The sequence below is a fragment of the Cetorhinus maximus genome, chromosome 3 (assembly GCF_964194155.1).
Source record: "Cetorhinus maximus chromosome 3, sCetMax3.hap1.1, whole genome shotgun sequence".
NCBI classification, from domain to species: Eukaryota; Metazoa; Chordata; class Chondrichthyes; order Lamniformes; family Cetorhinidae; genus Cetorhinus; species Cetorhinus maximus.
Genome location: NC_135881.1, coordinates 194,472,280 through 194,499,538, shown reverse-complemented (window position 1 = coordinate 194,499,538; position 27,259 = coordinate 194,472,280). Strand labels below are relative to the sequence as shown.

The 27,259-nt window shown below is 44.0% G+C and overlaps 1 protein-coding gene across 1 annotated transcript in view; it reads left to right on the top strand.

The window, feature by feature from the left end:
• LOC144674469 (sodium-dependent neutral amino acid transporter B(0)AT3-like) overlaps window positions 1-23,019 on the top strand; it is a 51,163-nt gene extending 28,144 nt beyond the window's left edge. The window contains exons 7-13 of the mRNA XM_078535809.1: window positions 3,666-3,778; window positions 6,207-6,335; window positions 7,491-7,647; window positions 13,719-13,923; window positions 15,387-15,546; window positions 18,334-18,496; window positions 22,834-23,019. Of these exons, the coding sequence (XP_078391935.1) occupies window positions 3,666-3,778; window positions 6,207-6,335; window positions 7,491-7,647; window positions 13,719-13,923; window positions 15,387-15,546; window positions 18,334-18,496; window positions 22,834-23,019 (1,113 nt within the window). The remainder of the gene's footprint in view (window positions 1-3,665; window positions 3,779-6,206; window positions 6,336-7,490; window positions 7,648-13,718; window positions 13,924-15,386; window positions 15,547-18,333; window positions 18,497-22,833) is intronic.
• Window positions 23,020-27,259: the final 4,240 nt, after the last annotated feature.

Sequence of the window (27,259 nt, the reverse complement as noted above, 5' to 3'; positions counted from 1 at the left end):
TCTACGGCACTGTCCCAGTTGAGACGGGGCCGTAAAATTCCAGCCTAAGTCTCTGAGGTAGTTTTCTAATTCTGTTTGAGTGGCGTAGTTCTACCACTTGAGATTCTCCCACTGCATCGACATAATCAGGAACTGCAGCATCAGGGACATCCTTAGACAGTAGCAGTTCAGGATTAGGTAATTCAACAGAGACATCAGGTATGTCTATTCTAGGTCGATCTGGCACCTCAGGGATTAAAGGTTCAACGTCAATTAAAGGCAGAATTGCTGGTTGTTGGAATGTCTCTCTACTCCTTAGATGATCCACATGTTTTCGAATAATCCGATCTTCCACTTCCACTTGGAATGACAAGAGTCCAGCTTCAGAGACATTTATACCAGGAACCCAACTAGGATCATTTCCAAAATTCAGCACAAAAACTCTATCTCCCACAGTAAATCTTCGAGCTTTATATCTAATCTGTCTAGACCCCTCGTGGTTTTGAACACCTCTATCAAACCTCCTCACACCTTCTCTTCGCTAAGGGGAACAGCCCCAGCTTCTCCAATCTATCCACGTAACTGAAGTTCCTCATCCCTGGATCTATTCTGGTAAATCATCTTTGTATTGGTGTCCAAGATTGAACACAACACTCCAGTTGAGGCTATTTTATAAAGGCTCATCATAACTTCCTTGCTCTTGTACTCTATGCCCCCATTTGTAAAGCCCAGGATCCCACATGTCTTTCTAAACCGTTCTCAACCTGCCCTGCCACCTTCAACAATTTGTGCACATTCACCTCCAGGTCTCTCTGCTCCTGCACCTCTGTTTAGTTTATATTGCTTCTCCTAATTCTTATTTGCAAGTCAGGATGGTGTGTGACTTGGATGGCAACTTGCAGGTGGTGGAGCACTCATGCATCTGCTGCCTTAGCTCCTCCAAGCAGCAGAGGCTGCAGGTTTGGAAGCTGCTGTCGAAGAAGTCTCGGCAAGTTGCTGCAGTGCACCTTGTAGGTAGTGCACTCTGCTGCCAGTGTGCACCAGTGGAGGAGGGAGTGAAGGGTACTCTGAGGCAAGGGAGGTGAGGCAATGGCCTAGGTGAAGAGTGCCAGAAACCACAAAATGACAATGGAACTGCTCCCCTGAGGCTGATGAATAGGCTTGAGATACATATTAATGTTTGAGAACACAGCTCGTATCCACGAGAGGGGAAATTCTAGTGAACTGAGAAACTGCAGAGACAAGAATCACAGTCAGCTCTCTGCATGCGATGTACTTAAGCTCCAAGATCTGTGTAAGGGTCAATGACATGACGAAAAGCTTTTTCAGCCCTGAAAGTACATGCTGGCTGAAACTGAGGCTACAGGGGCTCTGGTCTGGAATAAATCAAGGATTAGAAAAGATGCCCAATGTATCTTTCATTCTATACCTTCAAGATCCCTTCTTGTAAAGCCATAATATTCCATTTGGGAACACTCAGCATCAAATCCCACTGGCCTGCCTGTTGTTCGCGATGGCGATTGTGATTCACCAGGGGAGTAATTCCCCAATCCTGCACTCCCTGTAGGATCCAGAGGCAGAGGGAGCTTTGGTCAGAAGTAGAGTTACAGCAATGTCACTCGATTTTCAGGCTGTCAATCATTGGCCATATTGTCCTCCACCAGAAGTACTGTACCCAATTGTGCACCCACCAACTATAAAATCTGAGCCACTTCTGTAGTGGCACAACAGGGCTCAATAGAATTCTTCCAGAGGCATTCCTAGTCCGTCCCTCACTATGTCACCCAACACATAATTGATGAGTACATTAAAGACGATGGGTGACCGTGAATCACCTTTCCCCACTTCTCCTTCAAAAGGGATGGAATCAGTGAGCATGTTCAAGGCTTCACGCCAGCAATCAGTATTTTGGGTGTCCAGTTAACATGCAATCCCAGCCACTCTGACTGAGCATGTGCTGGGCATTTAGACACTGGGCTAAGGAGGAGCGGGCGGGAGAAATGGATGGGGAGGAAAGGGGATGGCGGGGGGTGGGGGAGAAATGAACGCCATGAGGGGAGTTAATATCGTTTCTCTCTCCGCCTTCCAGCATTTTCTGTTTTTATTTCAGATTTTCAGCAGCAGCAGAGTTTTGTATTTGTGTGACAGTTCTTTCTGATTGTGCAGAAGGGGGGAAAAGGGCATTTTGGTCTACCTTGTGTTGAATTTTTGTACGATTGAAGAAAAACAAATTGTTCCCCTGCATGGTTCAGGAGCCCTAGACATGCAAATCACCCAAGTATCTCTAGCCCATGTGTGCGATGCAGGAGAAAGCTAAGATGCTGAGCGGCACTGGAATGTTGCTGAGCATGCTGGGAAGCTGGAGGAATCAGCCTTCATAGCTCTTTAGTTAAGCTCTGAGAATCTGTTCTGTGCAGGTGGTGATGAGTAATACTCGTATGCAGCATGTGTAATGTTGTAAGTGTATTACAACACCTAAAACACCAAGGTAGTTGGCACAATTCAAACTGCTCTTTGTAGTTCCTTTCACTATATGCAAGGAAAATGTCCACCATACACGTAAGGAGACTTGGAGTGACACAGAGGAAGGCATTATTCTGGAGGCCAGGTATGAGGACATGTGCTCATATATCCATATTGCTCTGTCCTGGTAAGCTTTGTGATTTCAGCTACTCAAACTCCAGTAATAGCCTGCACATACTTCAGAGTTCAGAACCTTGGCTCTGACAACCCATGATTAATGGGCTGTAACTTCCGAGCTCCAGTCTAACTGGGGGAGTACCCCAAAGATGCACTGGGGAACATCCCCACCCCCAACTTCCCTGCTTCCCCCAGAGGTTTCCAGAGGATTGCACAGCAGTTGCCCGGGAAGATCAAATTTCCAATGGGCAATTGCCCTGCACTGGGAACGATACGAAAATGTGATTTAAATCACAAACTTTGGATTTCTGACTGTGTTATGTCAATAGTTACCCAGAAAAAGTTAGAAGAATTAAAACCCCTTCTAGCTACTGGATAACTATTGCACAGACCCTCACCGATCCCCCCCACCCCCTAGAGTGCCCAAGCCCCCCGCCCCTAAAAGTGCCCAATTCCCTCCCCCAACTGCTGGCCCCCACCACCGACTGTCTGACTCACCCCCTTCCCCGATTGGTGGCACCCACCCAGATTACCCGACCAGCCCTCCCATCCCAAGTGCCTGACCTCACCCCACTCCCACCCCCACCCCCGCCACCCTCAAATTCTAACCACTTAATTGACAAACCTACCTTCTCCCTGGCTTGAAAGTGGCTGGACCTTTAAACTTACCTGATTTACGGCAGCCGGTGCCATAAAAAAAGGGGGGGGAGGGGGGCGGCGTGGCCTCCTTGCATCTGACTCCGAAGCCCTCGACACAAGGCCGAGATTCCCAGGTAATAAAAAACGGGAGCGGAGTGGCAATCTGACTCCGATGTGCTAAGTGTATTTCTATGGGGAGAGACAGTGTGCTCCACATCAGAAATGTAAAAATCTCAGTAGCTTGATTTAGAGAGTTTTTATGTATGGTGATGAGTTGCCACACGTATCAGACACCTGGCTGACCCAGAAAATTACGTGAGCTAAAGCTGATAATAACTGATATTAATAACTGATTATTATTTCTAGTAAGTGCATTTGTGGTCTCACTTTATTTCATTTAATTCCAGCTGAATGTTTTGAGCCAACCAAGTGTGTGGTTCGACGCAGTGACCCAGATCATTTACTCGTTGTCTTTGGGTCTTGGAGGATTTATTGCATTCTCCAGCTATAATTCACCAAAGTAAGCGTTGTTTTAAGAGCGTTACTTTCTGTAGTAGCCTTTTCAAGTAAAGGAACTCCCCAGACCAGAGGGAAAGGAGGAATTTACTAAGACTTCCTGGAGTTAACTTGGAGATCCCACTGCATCATATTAGCTTACCCTGTACATATCAAATTACTTTTCCTGCCACTTTAATAGCACTATTAACCTGACTGTCAAAATGGCATCCGTTAAAATAGTGGATAAAGTAATTTCGTATAAATGTGCTAAACATTCGTACGCTAATATTTCACAATGTACAAAATTCCAAAAAGCTTTCAATAAGGGATTGTGTGTGAGAATTAGTTGCTAAGGTGTGGACAAAATGGCTGAAGGGCCATGAGCAAAGGGCTATTTTAAATAGAGCAGTTTCCCAGTGGGGTACATCCCATCACAAGTGCCATGCCCCAGGGTGTGGTGTGAGGTCCTCATTGCTCATAATATTCATCTGGAGGAGAAAACAGGCATGATTAAACTTGCAGATGACACCAAGCTTTCTGTACCTTATAACATAGAATTAAATTGAATTTATATCCTCCTCGTTCAGATACCATGCCCTAAGAGGGCATTGGCGACCTTGGCCTTTCACTGGATTGGTCCATGGTTATGCTCGGCAAAGTGCTGCAGTTGGTTTGCCATTACCTTCTGCAGTGTGGCTGACCAGTAAACCTTCCCACTCTTACCACCTGCCTCAGGAGTATCGGAAGGATTTACAGGCTGAGAATCAACCTGTTTGGCCACGTTATGGATGCACCTTCCTTGGCCATCAAGTCCTGAAGTGGGACTTGAACCCAGGGCTTCTGGCTCAGAGGTAGAAACGCTATCACTGCACCACAAGACTCCCTGAATTTATGTAAATAGGAATAATTTGCATTTTTGTACTACCTTTCACAATCTTAGGGTGTCCCAGTGCACTTCACTGTCACTGAAGGACTTTGGAGTGTAGTCACTGTTGTGATGCAGGGAAGTGCAGCAGCCAACTTCCACACAGAAAGTTCCCACAAACAGGAATGAGGTGAATAACCAGATAATCCGTTTTTGCGGCTGGGAATTTCCCAGTCCCGCCGAAAGTCAACGGAATTTTGGCTGGCCCACTGCAGTCCTCGTGGCAGATCCTGCCACAGGGGGCCGGGAAAATCCTGGCCAGTGTTGTGAATTGGGGGTTAAATATTCACCAGGATACTAGGAAAACTTTCAAATGTACCATGGGATTTTTTTTTGTATCTACCTGAGAGGATGATAACGAGGTTTAATGCCATAGTCAAGGCTCCCTCAGTGCCACACCGATGTGTCAGCCTCGATTTTATGCTCAAATCTCTGGGGTGAAGCTTGAACCCAAAATCTTCTGCCTCAGAGGTGACAGCCTTACCACTGAGCCATGGCTGACATCTTAGATTGGGGAATTGGATCCAATATTGGAAAATAACATTTGGTACAGGCAATATGAAATTGAGTGCTTGGGGGCACTTACTAAGAGCATGGAATATACATAAGAACATAAGAAGGAGCAGGAGTAGACCATATGACCCCTCGAGCCTATTCTGCCATACAATACAATCATGGTTGACCTTCTGCCTTGACTCCACTTTCGCATTCGCTCCCCAAATCCTTTGATTTGTCTGAAAGAACAAAAACCTGTCCATCAAACAGAATATAAAATGAGTGAATGTCAGCTAATCATAATAGAAAGGAACTTCTAGGCTATTATTATTTTATCAGAAGACTCATTGCATTCGCCAATTGGGTAATATGAAGAATATTATGGTCACAAATGGAAATCAAACTGACAGTAAAAGAAAGTATTATGATTTGCAACTATCATTGTGGCAAGTCGTACTCTGGGCCAAGTATAGAACTCCAGCCCCAATTGAACTGGCTTCAACTACTGAATTGATGAAATGAATAAATATTACAGTGACTAATCTACCTTCCTAACAGTTTGAATTATTTTTTCCACCATCTATAAGGAATAAGTTAGGAGTGTGGAAGAATCCCCACTTGACTGGCTGAGTGCATCTCCAACAATGCTTAAGAAGCTCAACACCACCCAAGACAAAACAGCCCACATGACTGGCACCCCTACCCACCACCTTAAGCATTCAATCCCTCCACCACCAGCACAGTGTGGCTGCAGTGTGCACCACCTACAAGTTGCACTGCAGTAACTTGCAAAGACTTCTTTGACAGCACTTCCTAAACCTGCAACCTCTTCTACTTAGAAGGGCAAGGACAGCAGGTGCATGGGAACTCCACCACCTGCAAGATCAGGCGGTTGAATGAACAGAAATGTCTCTGAATGCTGACATTCAGGTTCCTGTCCTGGCAAGTGCATAAGCAAGATAGAAAAGGAGAGAAAGCCGCTTACAAAAGAATGAGGTGCAATTTCAACAAAGAGACTTTTGCTTTTCAGGAATGACTGTGAGGTGGATGCCCTGGCAGTAGGTATTATCAACGGCATTACCTCTATCTTTGCTTCTGTTTCCATCTTCTCAGTTCTTGGGTTTAAGGCAACTACTACTTACTGGGATTGCTTAGACAAGTAAGTAGAATTCCACAACCTACTGTGTACTTGCACTAATTATTATCCATGCCAGTTCGATCAAAAATGTATTACTTCAGAACCTTGTATATTTACTCTGCAAACATTTTATTCTACGTTAATGCTGATGGATATGCATCTGAAGTGCCATAATCTATGTGGCCATGGACCAAGGGCTGGAAAGTGGGATTAGGCTGGATAGCTCTTTTTTGGCCAGTACAAACACTATGGGCCAAATGGCATCCTCATGTGCTGTAAAGTTTCTATGTACCTATGTTAATTAATGTATTTTGTTTGTTGTGTACTTAGCCCAGAAGAACACTGGATTTCCAAGACTTTCAGTGCCCTCTAGGATCTAACTTAGTTAATGTGCTATTGGGTTCTTAAACTCTTGGGGGTTGAATTTCTGCAGCAGTTTTTCAGATCACCAGCTGTAACTTCAATGGTAGGGTTGACGGAAAAGATGGGGCCATGGATGCAATTTTGGGGCATGGATGATATGAGGGTATTAGAGCAGGACATTGAGCTATTACAGGAGAAGCCCTGGCCATTATAAGAAATGTGTTCCGACAGGAAGGGGTGGAAGCACACTACAGAGGAGAGAGGGTAGAAGGGTCAGTATGGTCAATGAGGATGGAGACAGATTTGTTGCTGAAATCAGTTAACAAAGAGTGTCACTGGCAGCTGGTGAGGGCTGTCTTTGTACTGTGAGCAGGCTGCAAACCAAACTGAGGGGATTCATAGATAAAAGAATGGAAGAGGTTTGCATTGAGCTGGGGGACAGCAACATGCTGTGGAATGACAGGGTCTGGAGGCAATGGAGTGTTGAGGGCTGAAGGGCGTAACAGGATGGGGGTCAGAGAGGCAACTAGATAACTAATGGATACAATCTCTCCAATGGAAAATCCATGAGTTCCTTACTGACAGGGATTCTCCTCCGAAATCACAGCCACAATCAGCCCTGCTGATGGCTGCTCCATTTTTAACTCAAAGGAATCCTCAAAAACAAGGCAGTGACCCATTTGGTTTTATTTTATTTCTCTGTATTGATTGTTTGTGAATGGGGAAAAAAAGGCTGGCCAAACACCTTTTCATGAAGATGGTGGCTGCCTAATCGTTGCATCTATGAGTATTTATATGAAATTCTCTCAACAGGAATACGCTACTCATTTCAAATGAATTCGAAATTCAGGATGGAAATGTCACAAGAGAAAATTATTTCAGTTGGTTGGATGATCTAAATGCTACCCATCATGACAGACTCAATGCTCTCACTTTGAAGAATTGTGTCCTTAAGGACTTTCTTGATCAGGTATTTCTATTAATTTTCCATTAGCCACAAGCTTGCCTATTTTTAGTCTGTTCCATAAAGTCGGAAACCCTAGGACCTTGGCATGCTTCCTAAAGTTTTTAAAGGTTCAATATAACTTCCTTCGTTTTGTATTCCAAGTCTATATTTATAAAGCCAAGGATCCACATGCCTTTTTCACAGTCTCTGCAATTTTTCCTGGTACATTCAAACACTTGTGCACACATAGCCCCAAGTTTCTCTGTTCCATGAACCCCCTTAAAATTGAACCATTTATTTTATGTTGCCTCTCTTCATTCTCGCTCCCAAAATGGATCACTTCAGTCTTCTCTACATTAAGTTGAATCTGCCTTGTGTCTACCCATTTCACCAGTGTTTCCATATCTTCCTGAAGCCTGTTACTATCATTCTTATTGTTTATGAGTTTTGTGTCATCTGCAAACTTTGAAATTATACTCTGCATACCCAAGTCCAGGTCATTAATAGTTATCAAAAGAAAAAAAATGATCTTAATCCCAACCCCTGGGTAACAGTACTGTATACTTCAGTCCAGTCAGTAAAACAACTGTTCACCACTATTTGCTGCTTTCTGTTCCCTAGCCAATTTCATATTCATGTAGCAATTCCCCTTTTGACCCCATTGGCTTCCATTTTGCTTACAAGTCTATTATGTGGTACATAATAAAACACTTTTTGAAAGTCCATATACATTACACCAATTGCATTACCCTCATCAACCCTCTCCACTACTTTAGCAAATGCCTAGCTCTGACTCATGGGATGGCATTTTGCTCACATCTTGCTGGTTGCAAGGAATCCATGTGAAACACAGCGACTTCATCTCAATCCCAACTCACACCGGTAAATGGTCAGAGGCCTCTCTGGGATGTCGAAAGCACAGGTCATGTGAGACGGCTGTGACACACCAATGCAGATCTTTGGAGTTAAGCTACATTGTTTGGGCTAGGGTACAAGAAAAATATTGAGAATGCGCTCTCTAGCATAACACTCCTCAGCCTGAAGACTTGACTGAAATGACTGCCTAAATATAAATTCAGAATCAAATAACCAGCTAAAAGTTTGATATCACACAAACGGATGAAACATTTGAACAGTTTGCACATTATTTATCTGGCTAATACTTATCCTTCAATCAACATCACAAAAACAGATTATCTAGTCATTATCACATTCCTGTTTGTGGGTATTGCCTTTGACAAGGTGCCGCACAGGAGGCTGCTCAGTAAGATAAGAGCCCATGGTGTTAGAGGCAAGGTATTAGCATGGATAGAAGATTGGCTGTCTGGCAGGAGGCAGAGAGTGGGGATAAGGGGGTCCTTCTCAGGATGGTGGCCAGTGACTAGTGGAGTTCCACAGGGGTCAGTGTTGGGACCACAACTTTTCACTTTATACATTAATGATCTAGATGAAGGAACTGAGGGCATCCTGGCTAAGTTTGCAGATGATACAAAGATAGGTGGAGGGACAGGTAGTATTGAGGAGGCAGGGAGTCTGCAGAAGGATTTGGACAGGTTAGGAGAATGGGCAAAGAATTGGCAGCTGGAATACAACATGGGTAAGTGTGAGGTCATGCACTTTGGTAGGAAGGATAGAGGCATGGACTATTTTCTAAATGGGGAGAGAATTCATAAATCTGGAGTGCAAAGGGACTTGGGAGTCCTAGTCCAGGATTCTCTTAAGGTTAACTTGCAGGTTGAGTCGGTAGTTAGGAAGTCAAATGCAATGTTGGCATTTATTTCGAGACGACTAGAATATAAAAGCAGGGATGTGCTGCTGAGGCTTTATAAGGCTCTGGTCAGACCACATTTAGAATATTGTGAGCAATTTTGGGCCCCGTATCTCAGGAAGGATGTGCTGGCCCTGGAGAGGGTCCAGAGGAGGTTCACGAGAATGATCCCAGGAATGAAAGGCTTAACATATGAGGAACGTTTGAGGACTCTGGGTCTATACTCGATGGAGTTTACAAGGATGAGGGGGGATCTGATTGAAAGTTACAGAATACTGAAAGGCCTGGATAGAGTGGACGTGGGGAAGATGTTTCCATTAGTAGGAGAGACTAGGACCCAAGGGCACAGCCTCAGAGTAACGGGAAGACCTTTTAGAACAGAGATGAGGAGAAACTTCTTTAGCCAGAGAGTGGTGAATCTATGTAATTCATTGCCACAGAAGGCTGTGGAGGCCAGGTCATTGAGTGTATTTAAGACCGAGATAGATAGGTTCTTGACTGGTAAGGGGATCAAAGGTTACGGGGAGAAGGCGGGAGAATGGAGTTGAGAAACTTATCAGCCATTCATTAGATTGAATGGCGGAGCAAACTCGATGGACCGATTGGCCTAATTTCTGCTCCTATGTCTTATGATCTTATGGTCTTATGGCACTTGCTGTGCGCAAGTTGGCTCCTGCGCTTCCTGCATTACAACAGTAATCACAATTCAGAAAGTACTTCATTGGCAGTAAAGCACATTGAGAGGTCTCAATCCTTGTGAGTAGTGCTTCTTAAATGCAAGTCTTTCTTTTCTTTTTAAAATAGAATTATGAATAATGAGATGGAAATTAGGCTGTAACTTAGTCAAAGGTTCAGGCAATGCCATAAACCAGAAGAGCAAAGGTCAAGCGACATAAATGATCATAACCAATCAATTAGGTTATAACATTACTTGCTCTGTATCTCTAGGACTTTTACCCTGTATATTTTATCTCAGTAAAATGAACATTGTGCTGATATTAGAAATATTTCTGACACAGACACAGGAAGATGCTGTTACGGTGCCAATCTTTCCAAGATATGTGTGTTCAAAACAGGAGTTGGAGATTCACCAAGGCAGTCTGTGAGATAGAGAAAGCAGAGAATGAGAAGCATAGGATTTGGGAGCATGATTAGGGTTAACTAATTTAATTTAATTTTTTCATGTCAGAGTGGAATAGCGGAGGATGAGGTGTCAGCCTTGACTCAGCGAAAGCACTCTTGCCTCTGAAGAAGGTTCAAACTCCACTCTTATAACCTTGAACATGTAATCCAGGCTGATAACTCAGTTCAGTATTGAGGAAATATCTTGGATGTAGCCAATCCACTTTCAGGTAGACATAAAATATTACATAATCCTAGTTGAAGAAGAGCAGGGTGTTTTGTGACCCAGTCATTATTTATCCCTCAACCAACATCATTAAAGGGTTTGTCTGTTCATTGCTAACCACACTTGTTTTCCATTCCTTGTCCAGTTAAGTACCAGTTACCCAATGGAGCATCGTCTCACTAGGTTTCTTGGGGACAAATGGAATGAATCCTGGGCTGGATTTTCATGCCATCGTCCATGTCAGAACAGAGGTGGGTGCGTTGTTAAAATGGCAGGCAGGACCCGATTCTGGGATTCCTGCGCCCTCCCCCACCAGCCCCATTCCCATCATGTGGGATTTTTATGGTCTCAGGATAAGGATATGAGTAGCGAGCTGGCACACAGAAATCCTGCCCTTGCCTTCTCCATTACAGGGGTGGGGATTTTAGACCGCTCGCTATTTTCCTGGAGTCTGGCCCATTTTGTAAGGGGAGATGGTTCATGGCACCTCAGAGGAACCATGAACCATGGGAAAAGCCCAATCTGGAGTTGGAAACCTTTTGACAAGTCAATTCAAAAGATGTTGGCAACTTCACATATCATAATAAAATGGTGATTGATAAGTTAAACATGTTTTAATGCATTGATTAATGATAGGGCTTAGTTTAGAAAAGGTAAGCAACCATTAAATTGATCAGCATTGTGAAAGTATTCAGATGTATTAGAATACTTTATCCATTGGATAACACACTCTTCTGCACTCAAGCGTACTGAGACTAAGATTTTGAAGTGTCAACTTGCCCCTGCGATTTAATCTTTTCTTCGATTGACAGTCAAGCCATCTGTTGAGCCTTTGAAGCAGTGGAACAGATGGCCACCAGTTCTTTTGCTTTAAACTTTGAATAGATGGCTGAGACCTTTCAAAGACATCAAAAATTTTAATGTATTCAGCTCTGAAGGTTTTTATGACACCGCTGTGCAATGGAATTCCATTATGAATGCTTGGCTGAATTCTAAACACCTCTAATGGTTTCAAGGCAACAGGGGTTGATGACACAGTTGTCAAGGGGGTCATGAGCTTTTTTTGACTGAGTTTTATGAACAGTTAAGAACTAAAGTTACTTGAGGATCCCTTTGAATGTTTATTTTGAAAGTTTAATGACCACTTAAGAGGCTCAAACTCAACTTCACCCTGCCTCCAACCTGCCCAATCCCAGCTTTAACATGGGCGTTGAGGAGACAGACATCCCACCTGCTTCCAGGAGGCAAGTTGGACATTTAGGGCAGGGGTTTTAGTTTGGAGGGCGCGTGCGAGCGGCCGACCCGGGAGCAGCTGAGGAACGAACCCCCGGCCGCGATTTCACGCTGGCCGGCCAATTAACGGCCAACTGGCGCGAAAGGCGCAACGCTGCTGGGATGGGGCAGGAGGAGGGCGAGCACTGAAGTCAGCGCAGGAACAGGCAAGCGCTCACAGAGAGCTCCCTGAAGGCAGAGAGCTGCCTCAGGGAGCCGAAAACCTGAACTGCCTAAAATAAAGGTTCACAGAAACCGGAAAGAAATGTCCAAGCTTCATAATCAGTCAGAGCCCTGAAGAGTCATACGGACTTGAAACGTTAGCTCTGTTTCTCTCTCCACAGATGCTGTTAGACCTGCTGAGTTTTTCTCAGCATTTTCTGTTTTTGTTTCATAATCAGTCACCTGAAAATGTAGGTAATGAAAATGCTGTCCGTGGAAAATTATTTTAATTTTAATTTAAAATTCTGCCCTAAAATATTACAAATAAGGCTGGGATACTCATTTTTAATTGTTTTTACAGGTCTAACCCTGGGCAGCAGGTTTCCCGGGCCTCAGGAAACCTGGCAACTCAAGGGAGGCGAGGACAGCTTTGGGGAGAAGGTTACGTGCTCCCGATGCACCGTTTGAGGGCCAGGAGGAGCTGGAGCGCTTCTCGCTGGCTTACCAGGCTACCTCCTCCCCTGAAATCGAACGCCTCATCCAAAGACCCCCCTGAACCCCTGCCCAGGATCAAACACCAGCCCCCTTGGATTGGGGACCACAGACCCCCTCCTGGAACTGGGGATCGGACATCCTTATCCACCAGGGTGAGGGATCAGACCCTCCCTCCAAGATCTGCAAACCCTGACCCCCACACTCCTTATCTTACCTTCCTTATCTGCTGTTGCAGCCATGGCAACCTCCGCAGCAAAGGAAGCCAAGCTTATTAATCAGGGTGACTTTGGACAGGGAACCTAGTGAAAAAAAAGCTGTGCACGGTGGGGTCAAAATTCCACAGGCCAAATCTCATTCTTCCCCATTATGTAACCTTCATAAAACATCAGTTAGAATGCTGTGCAACATTGAGCTCTACGCTATCAGAACAATATTGATGGATACAATGCAGACTCATTAGGATGCTGTCTGCTATGAAGAAATACAAATACAAAGAAAACTCCTGGTTTTTGTTCATTAGAATTAAAGCAGTTTGTGACAATCCTTTCAAAGGTGGAACACTACATGCGTTAGAGCAAGGAAGAATGTCATTGGACTAACAATCCAGAAGTCTAGGCTATTGCTCTGGGGACATGGGTTTGAATGGCAATGGTGGAATTTAATTTCAATTAATAAATCTGGAATATAAAGTAGTGGTGAGCATGAAGCGATCATTGATTGTTGTAAAAACCCATCTGGTTCACTAATGTCCTTGAGGGAAGGAAATCTTCCGTCCTTACCCGGTCTGGCCTACATGTGACTCCAGACCCACAGCGATGTGGTTGACTTTTAACTGCCCTTTGAAATGGCCGAGCAAACCACTCAGCTCAAGGGCAATTAGGGATCAGTAACAAATGCTGGCCTTGCCAGCGACACCCACAGCCCATGAAAGACTTTTTTTTTTAAGAAGAGTAACAACCAAAGCTTATGTTAACCATTTTCCTTATTGATTTGCTCAGTTAAATAAAAAATGTTGGGTAATTTTCTTTTTTTTTTCTTTCTCCTGTTCAGGGCATGTCAGGTACTGGCCTTGCCTTCATAGCTTTGACTGAAGCGATTGTTCGAATGCCTGTTTCTCAGCTATGGGCCATCTTGTTCTTCTTCATGCTGTTAAATCTGGGCTTGTCAACCATGTTTGGCAACATGGAGGGAGTTCTAACTCCGCTGCTAGACCTTAAGGTGTTTCCAAAATGTGTTCCGAAAGAAATCATTACAGGTAAATGATCACTCTCATTGCACAATTCACTGAATATCATTGTGATACAACAGGAAAGCTTGCCTCTGCCATTGGGTAAAGTAATTCCAGTAGCCAATTCTGTGGGGCATTTGCGATTTTAAGCCGCACCTCCACCATTGCCACCCAGTGGGCCTTTAAACCCGCTGTCCAAAATACACGTCACTTTCAAAAACTGTGCTGTGTGACCGTACTGCAAATCTTCTCCTGATAATGGCGGAGTTAAGAATCTTTCCACTGTATTGTTAGGGAGGAGCATTTCCCAGGAAAACATTGATAAAGAACATGTTATTGTTCAGGAAATTTCTAAAAAAAAAACACAGAATGCTTAGGCCAAAGGTAAATAATAATAATAAAATTGAGGCATGTTTGGGGGTGGGGAAATTAGAAAAATGCTGACGGACAGATATCCTGAGGTATTCCCATCTCCTCCCGCATTTCCCAGGGGCAAACCCCCCCCCAACCAACAGCAGCAGAAGACCAATGGAAGCCCTTAAGGGGCCGATTAAGAGGGATTTTCCCAGTGTAATTTCCCTTTCCCAACAGCGGAACAGTTTCATGCTGTTAGTCAGAGAATCATTGAGGAAATCCCTACAATCCATAGTGCCAGAGCCAGCTCAAACTCAAAATGCCGCACTCCACATTCGGATTCGCAAATCCCATCCATCTCTGCTGCTGAAAGCTCGAGTAGGGGGGCATGGTCCAGCCTGGCACAGTCTTGCACATCCGAGCATGTGACTTAGAAGCACTGGCTCAAACTGGGAGATTTAGATTGCCGTCATGGACTAATGGTCATGAAATAAACATCCATGTGGTCTCCCTCCCCACCTGATCTTTCACCGCTTTCACCGCTCTGTAACATCGCTGAAGATTTAGCTTCAGGCCACTGCTGGTGAGGGAAAAGGGCTTGGCTTTCATCGCCTTCAAAGGCACAAACTATCTGTGGAGGTGTGACAAGGTGCCAGCAGCTCACGCAAATAATGATGCCTGACGTCCAGTTTCAGGCCGATCTTGGGCCTTCAGTTTGACGTGAAAAACAACTTCTACCCCCTTACATTTTATCAGTAAAATTGCAATCCTGTTCACTACATAATCAGAGCACTATTTTCACAATCCCGACTACACCCAATGTTGCTCTTACCCAGCTTCAGAGAGGTGAGACAGCCCTGCTCTACAAAGTTAAAACTCAGCCACAATGATTCTTTAGAGGTGAATTTCCACCGAATTTCCTTCCTCCTGATCAATGGTCGGAAAACCATTTATGCCATGTGGCCTGGGTTTCCTTGGCTCTTCCACCGAGGTCACCACCATCGAGAAACGCCCACAGAGGTTCAGCCCATACTATTTCTTATGGTTTAGGTTGTTGTGCTACTCTAAAGTGCATTAATAAGAAACATGTTTTGCCGATGTATGTTCTAATCGACTTGTTTTTATCTTTTCTGTAGCCATAATATGTCTGCTGTGCTTTACCGGAGCACTTATTTTCACTACAGCATCCGGGAGTTACTGGCTGTCAATTTTTGACAAATATGGAATTTCTTTGCCTCTTCTGATCATTGCTTTCTTCGAGCTGATTGGGGTTATTTATGTATGTGGGATTAATAAGTAAGTAGCAAACTCTAGGATAACTATTTTTTAATTCATTCACAGGATGGCTAGACTGGCATTTATTGCCCATCCCTTGTTGCCCTTGAGAAGGTGGTGGTGAGCTGCCTTCTTGAACCGCTGCAGTCCCTGTGGTGTAGGTACACCCACAGTGCTGTTGGGGAGGGAGTTCCAGGATTTTGACCCAGCGACAATGAAGGAATGGCGATATATTTCCAAGTCAGGATGTTGTGTGGCTTAGAGGGGAACTTGCAGGTGGTGGTGTTCCCATGTGTCTGCTGCCCTTGTCCTAATCTGGGTGGGGGTACAGGTCACGGGTTTGGAAGATGCTGTCTAAGGACAGTTCTACTGAATGGTGTTTCCGAATCATGATCTTTATTTCTTTATTGTAAATGTTTATTTCATTCTATTCCTCTTAAACTTCTTTTACTAGAATAAATGTCGCAATAATATTATTTTGCCATTAGTTGCTTAAACCTTATTAGCTCCAGATTGCCTTTGATGCAGCCATGAGCAGTAAATTAGGGATGTCCCACTGTAACTTACCCTACATTTCTTTGCCACTTCTATCAGGGAAAAGTGCTATGTCTGAACTCATCTTCTGAAAGCCATGAACACTGGTGATCTAAAGGAACGATTGAAAGGGCTCAACTGAAAGAGGAGGAAAACTTAACATCTCACACGTAGATCCTCACGAAAGCCCTGGCTCAGAAGTGAAACGCTTATCCAGGCATAACAGGGCCTGATTAAAGTCGGCAGCAAGAAAAAGTCTTTCACTTCCTTTTATAGTTGCTCCATCCAATTTTGGAATCATAAAATAGTGCAGCACCAAAGGAGGCCATTCAGCCCATCAAAAGTCTGTGCTGCATTTTTTGAAGGACAATCCAGCTAGTTGATGTGTATATGGATTTTCAAAAGGTGTTCGATAAAAAACTATCAAATATTTGGCTTGTTAGCAAAATTGAGGTCAATGGAATAAAAGGGACAATAGCAGCCCTTGCTCTTCCCCCATACCCCGGCAACATTTTCTCCTTCAAATATTTACCAATTCCAGTTTGAAAGTTACTATTGAACCTGCATTCACCATCCTCTCAGGCAATGCATTAAAAAACCTAGTTACTTGTACATGAAATAGTTTTCCTTCATGCCGTCTCCTGGTTTTTTCAGCGTTCAACTTAAATCTGTCCCCTCTGGTAATTTATCCTTCAGCCATTTTAAACAGGTCCTCTTCATTTAGTCTATCTAACCTTAATTGATAGATGCGTTTACTCCTCTTAGCCTTCTCTGCTCTAAGAAAAACCCCAGTTTCTCTAGCCTATCGACGTAACTGTCATTGCTCATCATTGGAGCCATTCCAGCAAATACGTTCTCCGAAGCTTTCACATCCTTCCCAAAGTACGGTGTCCAGAATTGGACAAAATACCCCAGCTGGGGCTGAATGAGTGTTTTATAAAGGTCTAACATAGCCTCCTGGCTTTTGTACTCTCCCTGCCTCGATTTATAAAGCCCAAGATCCCATAGGTTTTATTAACTGCTTTGTTAACCTGTCCTGCCACCTTCAAAGATTCGTGAACCAACAGCCCCGGTCTCTCTGTTCTTGCAGCCCCTTTAATATGGCACCATTTAGATTGTATCGTCTCCTTCATTCATCCTACCAACACATATATTCTCATACTTTTCAGCATTGAATTTCATCTGCCACATGCCCACCCATTTCACCAGCCAGTCTACGTCCTCGTATAGTCTATCACTATCTTCCTCAGTGGTCACTACCCTTTCAAGTTGCATGTCATCTCCAAACTTCACACTGATGCACTCTACTCCCAAGTCCAACTCATTTAATGTGTATCAAAAACAGCAGCGGTCCTAATAATGAACCTCAGGGTTCAGCCAGTTGTTAAACAGACATTCACCACAACTCTCTTTCCTACTCTTTAGCCAATTTTGTATTGATGCTGCTATTGTCCCTTTTATTCCATTGACCTCAATTTTGCTAACAAGCCAAATATTTGATATTTTTTTATCGAACACCTTTTGAAAATCCATATACACATCAACTGCACCGCCCACATCAACTCATCCACCCTATTACCTCATCAAAAAGCACAATCAAATTAGTCAAACACAATTTCCCCTTAACTAATCCATGCTGGCTCTCCTTTATTAGTCCATGCTTGTTCAACTGGCTGATAATTTTCTCTGGGGCTATTATCTCTAAAAGCTTCCTGACTACTGACATTGAACTGACTGGCCTGTAATTACCAGCTATATCCTCCTCTTTATGAAATTTTTTTCAACAAGGGTGTAACATTTGCAATTTTCTAATGCTTTGGCCGTGCTCCTGTATCCAAGGAGGATTGGAAGATTGCAATCAGCAGTTCCGGGATTTTGACCCTTATCTCCCTCAGAAAATGAGGATGCATCGCACAAAGTAAATGGCAACACAGTGGGATTTATCCAGGGTCTCCAGGCATATTTATTTTATTGCAGATTAAAACGTTGGTCCTTAAATGTAAAAGCCTCTTATGTTCTTTCCCCTTTCTCTCCTGAAAGCAAATCGCGCATTGCTGGTGGTTTAGATTATTTCTTACTAGGTAGGGAACTGTGGTTTCAAGCAAGCATCCTACCTCTGTTAATTGTCATCAACTGCATAACAAACTTTAGTGAAATGAAGACTGAATAGGCCGGTTTAGTTTGAATCTGAATTTGTTGATAAATGTTAATAATTGAGTTTTAATTTGAACCTCTACCAAACGCATCTGAAAAGTTAAATTTTCTTCCTCTCAGATTATGTGATGATTTGGAATTTATGACCGGTCGACAGCCTAACTTTTACTGGTACGTGACCTGGAAATTTATCAGCCCTGTACTGTTGTTTTCAATCTTTGTGGCCTTTGTTGCTATTGAAGTTCAGCATCGTTTGTCGTATGAAGCCTGGAACCCCAGCTACGTAAGCACCTTTCATACTGATATACCTGCTGTGCTATTCCTTTATTTTTCATGAGTGCTCCTTTTAATTAGTTCATATGAAGTTTTACTATTATTTCCATGAACAAATATCTTCCAGTATTCAAACCAATGGTGGTGTAGTGGCGACTGGTTGCAGCAACCACAAAAAGCCTGTGGAATTTGTGTTGGGGTAATACTGGGAGCCAGAGTCACCTTTTTTTAAATTCATTCACGGGATGTGGGCTTCGCTGGCTGGGCCAGCATTTATTGCCCATCCCTAGTTGCCCTTGAGGAGGTGGTGGTGAGCTGCCTTCTTGAATCGCTGCAGTCCATGTGGTGTAGGTACGCCCACAGCGCTATTAGGGAGGGATTTTGACCCAGCGGCAGTGAGGGAATGGCGATATATTTCCAAGTCAGGATGTTGAGTGGCTTGGATGGGAGCCAGCTCTGAAGAAGAGTCATATGGACTTGAAGCGTTAACCCTGTTTCTCTCTCCACAGTTGCTGGCAGACCCGCTGAGTTTTTCCAGCATTTTCCGTTTTTATTTCAGTGTCTTCAAATTGTCTAATGTACATTCTCGCGATCCTGATTCAGGGTGTTGTCGCTAGTTGCACCTGGGAGGAACTTATGGATCTTTTTCTCTAAGGCTGAGAGCTTCCCTCTAGCTGCCACATTAGTTCCAGTCCTTTATCACTCTGCAGGTTTTTGTCCGTCCTCAAGGCTCATTTCCTACACCAGAAACACTTCCTGCTTCTTCAAATGCCTTCCCTCCAAACTCCCAGCCACTTGACTATCTTATCCAGCACCTGTACGAGCCCATATTGTTAAATGTTCAACTACCAACCTTTCTCTTTGCAAAACTCTAATTAACAACGTCCTCGTCAAAACAAAAGTCCTTCATCTTCAACTACTAGCTCACCTTTAATCTCCCTAAGATCAATGTGTCATTGGCGTCCTGGCTCCATGTCCAAGTCTCTCATTTGAAACCTTACTGTCTGCCTCCCACCTTCTCCCAGCACTGAGCCTGACCTGGCCAATGTCATGAACAGCACCCTCTGTGTTTGGCCACAATGAGGTACCCCACCATCATTTTTTCCTCTGCTATACTGCCATCAGTGGAACTGGTTTCATGGACCCCCACTTCTACTTATTCAACACAGGTAAGGCGTTCCCAGCTATGGTTTTGTTTCCCACTCTCAAACAGACACCTCCGGTATACCACAGGATTATGCTTAGTCTCTTCCATTCCTTGCTTGACATGGCTGTGGAGATCAGCTGCTGATTGTATGCTGAGACACAGTTCCCTCTGTACCCTTGACCTGAATACTATTTCTATTCTGTCAGACTTCATGTCCGATGCCAAGTCACGGATAAGTCAAAATTACCTCATCCTCAGCATCAGGAAGACCAGCATTGTAGTTTTTGATCTCCACCATCAACTCCCACAGACATTTGCTCAAACAGCTAAACCAGTTCAAGTTGAACAAGAACATGCAAAATTGTGACATCTTATTTGAACCAGAGTTTGGATTCAAACCAGACATTATGTACACCACCAGGTCTTCCATTAAACTGTGTGCCTCCACCCTATCTCAACCCTATTGTCCATTCTATAGTTTGGACACTATTTCTCCAGTCTCTTCCTTCCTGGTCTCTCACCCTTCATTATATGAACCAATAGTGAGCAGCCCCACACCCACCCATCATACTCTCTATTCCCCAACACATCAAATTTAAAACCCATATCACTATTCTCATCTTCAAATCCCTCCACATCCCTGACCCAGCCTATCTCTGCAACCTCCAACCTAATATCGCCAGTTACACCTTTTGGTCACTCCAGGTCAATAGCCAAGCTTAAAATTTCCCATTGATATGACCTTTTTCTTCTTATCAGCCTCTCGGATCTGTATGTACATAGACTCCTCTGTTCAAAGTCATCACAGTTGGAGAATTTTAAAACACAGGAGGCCAATCTGCCCATCGTAACTGTGCTGGCTCTTTGAAAGAACTATCCAATGAATCCTTCTGCCTTGCTCTTTCCTCACAGGTCTGCCGTTTTCCTTCTCAAGTATGGATTCCATTCCCTTGTCAAAGTTACTGTTGAATCTATGTTGCTGTTGAATCTATATGTTGTTGTTCAGTCAATTTCCAGCACCATTCTGGCAGTGCATTCTAGATCATATCAACTCACTGTGTGAAAATAATGCATAATAATGACTGACATTTATATGTTTGCAATGTAGCAAATTTCCAACAGCATTTTAGAGGATTCACAAAATTAAGTGGATAGGGTTTTTTTAAATTCATTTACGGGATGTGGGCGTTGCTGGCTGGGCCATCATTTATTTCCCCATCCCTAATTGCCCTTGAGAAGGTGGGGGGGGTGAGCTGCCTTCTTGAGCCGTTGCAGTCCATGTGGTGTAGGTACACCCACAGTGCTGTTAGGGAGGGAGTTCCAGGATTTTGATCCAGCGACAGTGAAGGAATGGTGATATATTTCCAAGTCAGGATGGTGAGTGGCTTGGAGAGGAACTTCCAGGTGGTTATGTTCCCATGTGTCTGCTGCCTTGTCCTTCAGATAGATGGGGACACCACCGCCTTCCAAGGAGGTTCCCTCACTGTTGCTGGGAAGAGATCCTGGAACTCCCTTCCTAACAGCGCTGTGGGTGTACCTACACCACATGGACTGCAGCGGTTCAAGAAGGCAGCTCACCACCATCTTCTCAAGGGCAACTAGATGCTGAACCATTGAGGAAATGTTAATTGAGGTGATCAAAACATAATTAAAAAGATGGTTTTTAAAATCAGTGATTGAAGCAGTGAGACGGGTTTAGGTTTGGAGTTACAGCAAGTAATGGTGGGGTGATCGAAGGTTCTGCCACCAATGGTGGGACATGGGGAGGAGTGGAGGGTGGCAGAGAGATGTTCAGAAGGATTAAGGGTCCAAGTACTTGTGTTAGGAAAATCCAGCTCGCTGATTCAACAAGTGTCATCACGGGACATGGAATAAAACTCCAGTAAATACTGCTTCAGTAATGGGACGGAATCTTCCGAAAAATTTCGGGAGTCAGGACAATTCGCTAGATCCCGATCCTGCATGGGTCAGAGGTGCACCGACGGGGTAAAGCTTCTGGGAGGTGGTCAATTAGGAGGGGCTGCCGACGGGTTCAACTCCCCAGTTATGGACAACAGGCAGGTTCCCGAGGTGGGAGGCTTTATCAGAGTGCCCGCAGCACTGGTCACGCCAACATGGGCGAGATTGGCACTGCTGAGACAGAAAGGCGAGTGCTCAAAATGGAGGTGCCCTCAGAAGCCTCCCTAAGAGTTAAAAATCCAGAAGGGCCTTAGCTATTAGTGTCATCAGTGTTGAGGGGAAACCCCGGCTCTGTAATTTGCATTCATGTAGCCTGATGGCCTGCCCCCGGGAAGCCACCTCCTAGTTGCTGGTGACTCAGTTGGGGGTGGGACTGGGGCTGGGGGTCTGATGTTGGAAGAATCCTGGCAGTACTTGCACTATTGTCCTAAGTGGGTCCTTAATTGACCCTAATCAAGTGGAGTGCTGATCTGATCAAGGTCGCTCGGAGGCAAGAACACAGCAGCGGGAAGAGGATACCCATGGAGTGCTGATCAGATTTCTTTCAGAACATCACTTTAGCGATCACTTAAGGAAGATTCCTGGCTTTGGAAGGTGTACAGCTTTGGTTCACCAAGCTGATGTCTGGGAAGAAAGCCTATAGCTAGGATGAATTTTTGTTTAATTCCCTTGACCTGAGAAGGCTGATTGTGGTACTTAAAATAATGGAGGTAACCGGCAGTGCAGAAGGTGACCAGTTCTTCACGGGATTGCAGAAACTAGGGAACATAATGTTAGAATTTGAACTAAGCCAGCGAAAAAAATCCTGAAGCCAAAAAAAAAGTTCTTCACGCAAAGAATAGAAAAAAAATGGCAAGGTTACGCAGAAAAGGTGGGGAGTGGGACTAGGTGAGTTGTTCTTGCAGAAAGGTAGCTCGAACACGAGGGGTCGAATGGCCTCCTTCTGGTGTTGTAACCATTCTTGAGATTCAATAATGGGAACTCACAAAGTAAGCCATAGATGCAAACAACTGAGGCTTAAAACGGAGGTAGGTACTTGCAGAGTGAAAGTATTGAGGGATATGGAGAAAGAGCAGGGCATTGGGCTGGAAACAAATTGCCACGGCTAGGAAAAGGAATCGCTATGATAGGCCAAATAGCCTGCTGGTGTTTCTGGAAACAACGTTAATTAAGTACATTTTCACCCACAATAAAGGAACTTCAAAATGAAATATTTCTAAAGATTTATTTTAAACCAACAGGTAGAGTTCCCTAAGAAAGAAGAGAAGGAGTATACAAGTTGGCTGGTACTCATATGTGTGCTCCTGGCCATCCTACCCCCTATATTTATTCCACTTATTGCTCTTTATCACCTCATCATATCTAAATTCAGGAGACACAGGCAAAGACCGGAGAATCCCTTTGACAACCTAGCTTTTCATCTCTGAAGAATTCCATGTGCGTAGAAACCAATTTGCATTTATCCTCCATTGCGTTATTGTGAAGATACTTTTCTACCACGTAATAAACACCATTCGTTCGATAGTTAGCAATTATTCAGTTAATTGATACTGAACATCTGTGCAGCAGAAATAGGGCTGCTCCGATCCTAAAATCTGGGTGCTGCATTGCCCACTCTGTTCCCACCGGATGCTCAGGGTCATCACAAGCAGCAAAAACCTTAATTAAGTCATGGTAACAATAGAACCCGATGCCATTTTCACTGGAATAAGTGTAAGCATCACTCAGTGTTGGACCTGTTCAGACAGCATCAACCCCATGTTGCAGGAGCATTTTGAATGGGCTCCCAAAAAGGCTGGAGCATCGGTGAAGCATCACCACACCGGTCCAGACAGCGGAATGACCCTTCCAGCTTTGGAACCACTGGGAAAGTAACATCGGGCAGTCGATCTGATCATGGTACTTGCCCACCTCGTGGGTTAGGTTAAAATTACCCTCGAAGTTGTCTGTTCACTGGACACAATCATCAACTGTGTTTTCTTAATTTTTGGTTTGCTTGCCTTAAGCCTAATCATTCTGAACAGCACAAAGGAATGTAAGTGGGCCATTCAGCACCCAACCCCTGGCCCTGAGCCTATTCTGCCGCCGCTTAATGAGATTGTGGCTGATCTGTGACCTCACTCCATATACTCACCTTTGCCGCATATCCCTTAATACCTTTGCTTAACAAAAATCAATCCATCTCAATTTTAAATTCAATAATTGATCTTGCATCAATAGCCGGTTGCGGAAGATAGTTCCAAAAATCTACCACCCTTTTGTGTGGAAGTGTTTCCTAACTTCATTCCTGAAATGTCTAGCTCTAACTTTTAGACCACGGCCGCTAGTCCTAGGCTCCCCAACCAACGGAAATAGTTTCTATCTATCCCTGCTGCCCCACTTAATATCTGGAATATTTGGCTCAAATCATCCCTCAATCATCTGAATTCCAGAGAATATTACACAAACTAGGATTATCTCTCCTTGTGATTTACTCCTTGATTTTTCAGGTCAAGGTATGCTTGTGGTTATTTGAAATGTTTCAGCTTTGTATTTCAAAAAAAAACAATAGTGTTTTATATTGTAGATAAGAATTGATTCACACAATTATATCTCTTTGGCTGATGCACTCAAAATGGATGATAACGATTAAACAATTTTCAATTCGTGTTAATGTTCATTTCGTTGCTTTAATGCTTTAAAAAAAATGTTTTTAAAAAAGTATCCAGGTTCTACGGATTTCAATTTTAAGGAATAAACTCTTTTTACAGCGCTGCCTGGAATGTAAGATGTTGGAATGTTTCAGCAATTTGTGAAATGCAAATGATAACATTGGAATTTACAGCAATGAAAAACCTGAAGAGAAGGTTGACAGTTTCCTGATTAATCATTTCCACAGAATTCCTGTTGCCATTCTTGGCATCATTGGCTGTTAATTTTTAAGAGTCCGAGTACTAACTATGAAAGTATGCATGAGGCAAGTTCATGGAGCTAAAGTGGACCTTGAGCCTCATTAATACACCCTTTTTAAAAAAGATTTGCTCATGGGATGTGGGTGTCATTGGCCAGGCCAGCATTTATTACCCATCCCTAATTGCCTCATTCAGGGGCATTTAAGAGTCAACCACATTGGTGTGGATGGAGTTACATATAACTCCTGCCAGGCCAGGTAAGGACAGCAGATTTCCTTCCCCAAAGGACATTAATGAACCAGATAGGTTTTTACAACAATCAACAATGGTTTCATGGTCATCCTTAGGCTCTTCATTCCAGGTAGGTTTTTATTGAATTCAAATTCAACCATCTGCTGTGGTGGGATTCAAACCCGGGTCCCCCGATTACTAGTCCAGTGACAATACCACTACGCCATCACCTCCCCCAAATCAAAGAGACACATTTCTTCCCAAGAAAGTGGGGGCAGAGCGACAACGGAAGGGGGCTAATGGGAGAATGTGGAGTCAGACAAGAACCACTGCTCCTGGCTCCGTGGCAATGATTAATTTTTAAGCAAAACAAAGAAACCTTTTTGGTCACGTCAGTCAGTAACCACTTATGAATAGTAACACATAAAAGAGGAGTCAAAACAACACAGGCTGCCATTCCTGGTCTATTTGCCAGTATGCTTTCATTCAGCAGCGTTAAGTCATTTTTACAAAAATAAACCAGGCAAAGTTAATGTTAGGCACTTAACAGAGGGGAGAAGCTTGTAAAATGCAGCAGTGACTGCTGGGTCCAAAGGACAGCCAATGCCCTTCCCAAAAGGCCACACTAGTGTGTCCACTTTCATACAGGTGTGGAGATAATATTTTCTTTCAAATTTCACATTGCGTGCCCCGGCCATGACCCATTCCTAACCCCGTCCTGTTTGTAAGTGCAGTGGGCTTGGTCCCACTCAGGGTAACGTTCCTCTGTTACTCCTGTAAGAGAGCAGGGAAGCTCCCTCCTCTGGCTGCACACTCTCCGATCTGGATGTCAACGATCCTGCCCCTAGCAAAGCCCCTGTAGAAACTACTCGGGGAGGTCAGAGGCTGAGGTACCTCACACTGCAGCCAGGCTCATGACAGAAGTGCCGTGAATTCAGAGGCACAAGCTATTCACTTCACGTCAGTTTGATTGCAGATTCATTTCCAAGCAGTGGACTACGCCCTGCGACAGCTTCTGCAACTGTGGGATGAAGGCCAGCTTGCAGGAAATTGGGGTGGAGGCCGAAGGCCTAAAAGACACTCAACATGAGCCAATACCAAATGTGGAGGCCATGAGCCTACATGCCAGGTTATTGAGAAAAACTCATTAAACTGTTTTGAGCATGAGGAAGGCACCAGCCCCTAATACAGCTACAGAACCTGAGCAATGTTCTAGACACATAGTATCCATTTGGTTTTAAGAGAAGTGTGTCGTTCTATTTCATTCTTTTGGAATGAGAAATTGGCCAGTCTCTCTCTCTGAATGCCTGCAAAACCTTCAACTCGTTGCTGCCCTCTCCTGCAAGATGCACCTTCTGTCACATTAGGAAAACTCTCCATTGTATAATGGGCAACCAGCCATGAAGCCTGACATTATCAGCCTCTTCTGCCGAACCCTCTCACCATAAAAGACACAAGAGTTTGATAGCAGGCTATTGGAGTGAGGCTGGGAAAATGTCCATGCCGTGATTCAGAGTCCAATGGTACGTGCACGGGAGCGTTCATGTGGGTCAGCAATCACGGCAGGAAACTTGAGCCACAACAGTAAAAAGATGGATATAATGAGAAGAAGTAAATATGGAATGGAGCACTATGTGACAATATAACTAATTAAGCTGCATTAGGGATAGTCAATGCTGCCTGCAATCTAATGGAAAGATATTTTCAAACTTGATGCACCAATCACAATTTGTAGGCAGACATGAGTGAGATACAGTATTGGGCATTGACACATTCTATTCCTGTATGGCATTGGACATTTGGTGTGCTCCTCTCAGAAATCCAGCGCATACAAAGATCTCATGTAGAAATAAAAACCAAAACAGTGCAGAGGCTGGAAGTCTGAAATGCTCAGACAATTAGTGATCCATATTCTGCTGCCAAAATATCAGTAAGTTTAATGGAACTCACCGCCATTAATGGGTTAATCCTCACTGACTTGTGATGAGGAAGAGCTAGCCCATGAACTCAAAATGGCCACAAGTTGCTAGACGATTTGCACCATTACCCTCATGAAGCAGCTCACCATCAACCGACCCCTGATGTTCAGCTGCAAGTGTCAACCCAGGATTAGATGATAGCACTTTCACCTCTGGGTCAGAGGGTTGTTGGTCCAAGTGCCACTCCAGAGCTTGAGCACAAAAATCAAAGTTGACACTCCAGTGCTGAGGGCGTGCTGCACTGTCAGAGGTGCCGTCTTTTGGATGAGGCCTTAAACTAAGGCCTTGTCTGCTTTCTCAGGTGAATGTAAAAGATCTCATGACACTATTCTGAAGAAGAGCAGGAGAGTTATCCCCAGTGTACTGGCCAATATCTGTCCCTCAATCAACATCACAAAAACAGATTATCTGCTATTATAACATTGCTGTTTATGGGAGCTGACTGTATGCAAATTGGCTGCTGCATTCCCTACATTAAAACCGTGACTACACTTCAAAAGTACTTCATTGTCTGTAACTTGCATAAGTCAATAGTTCGACCTCAGCTGGAGTATTGTGTCCAGTTC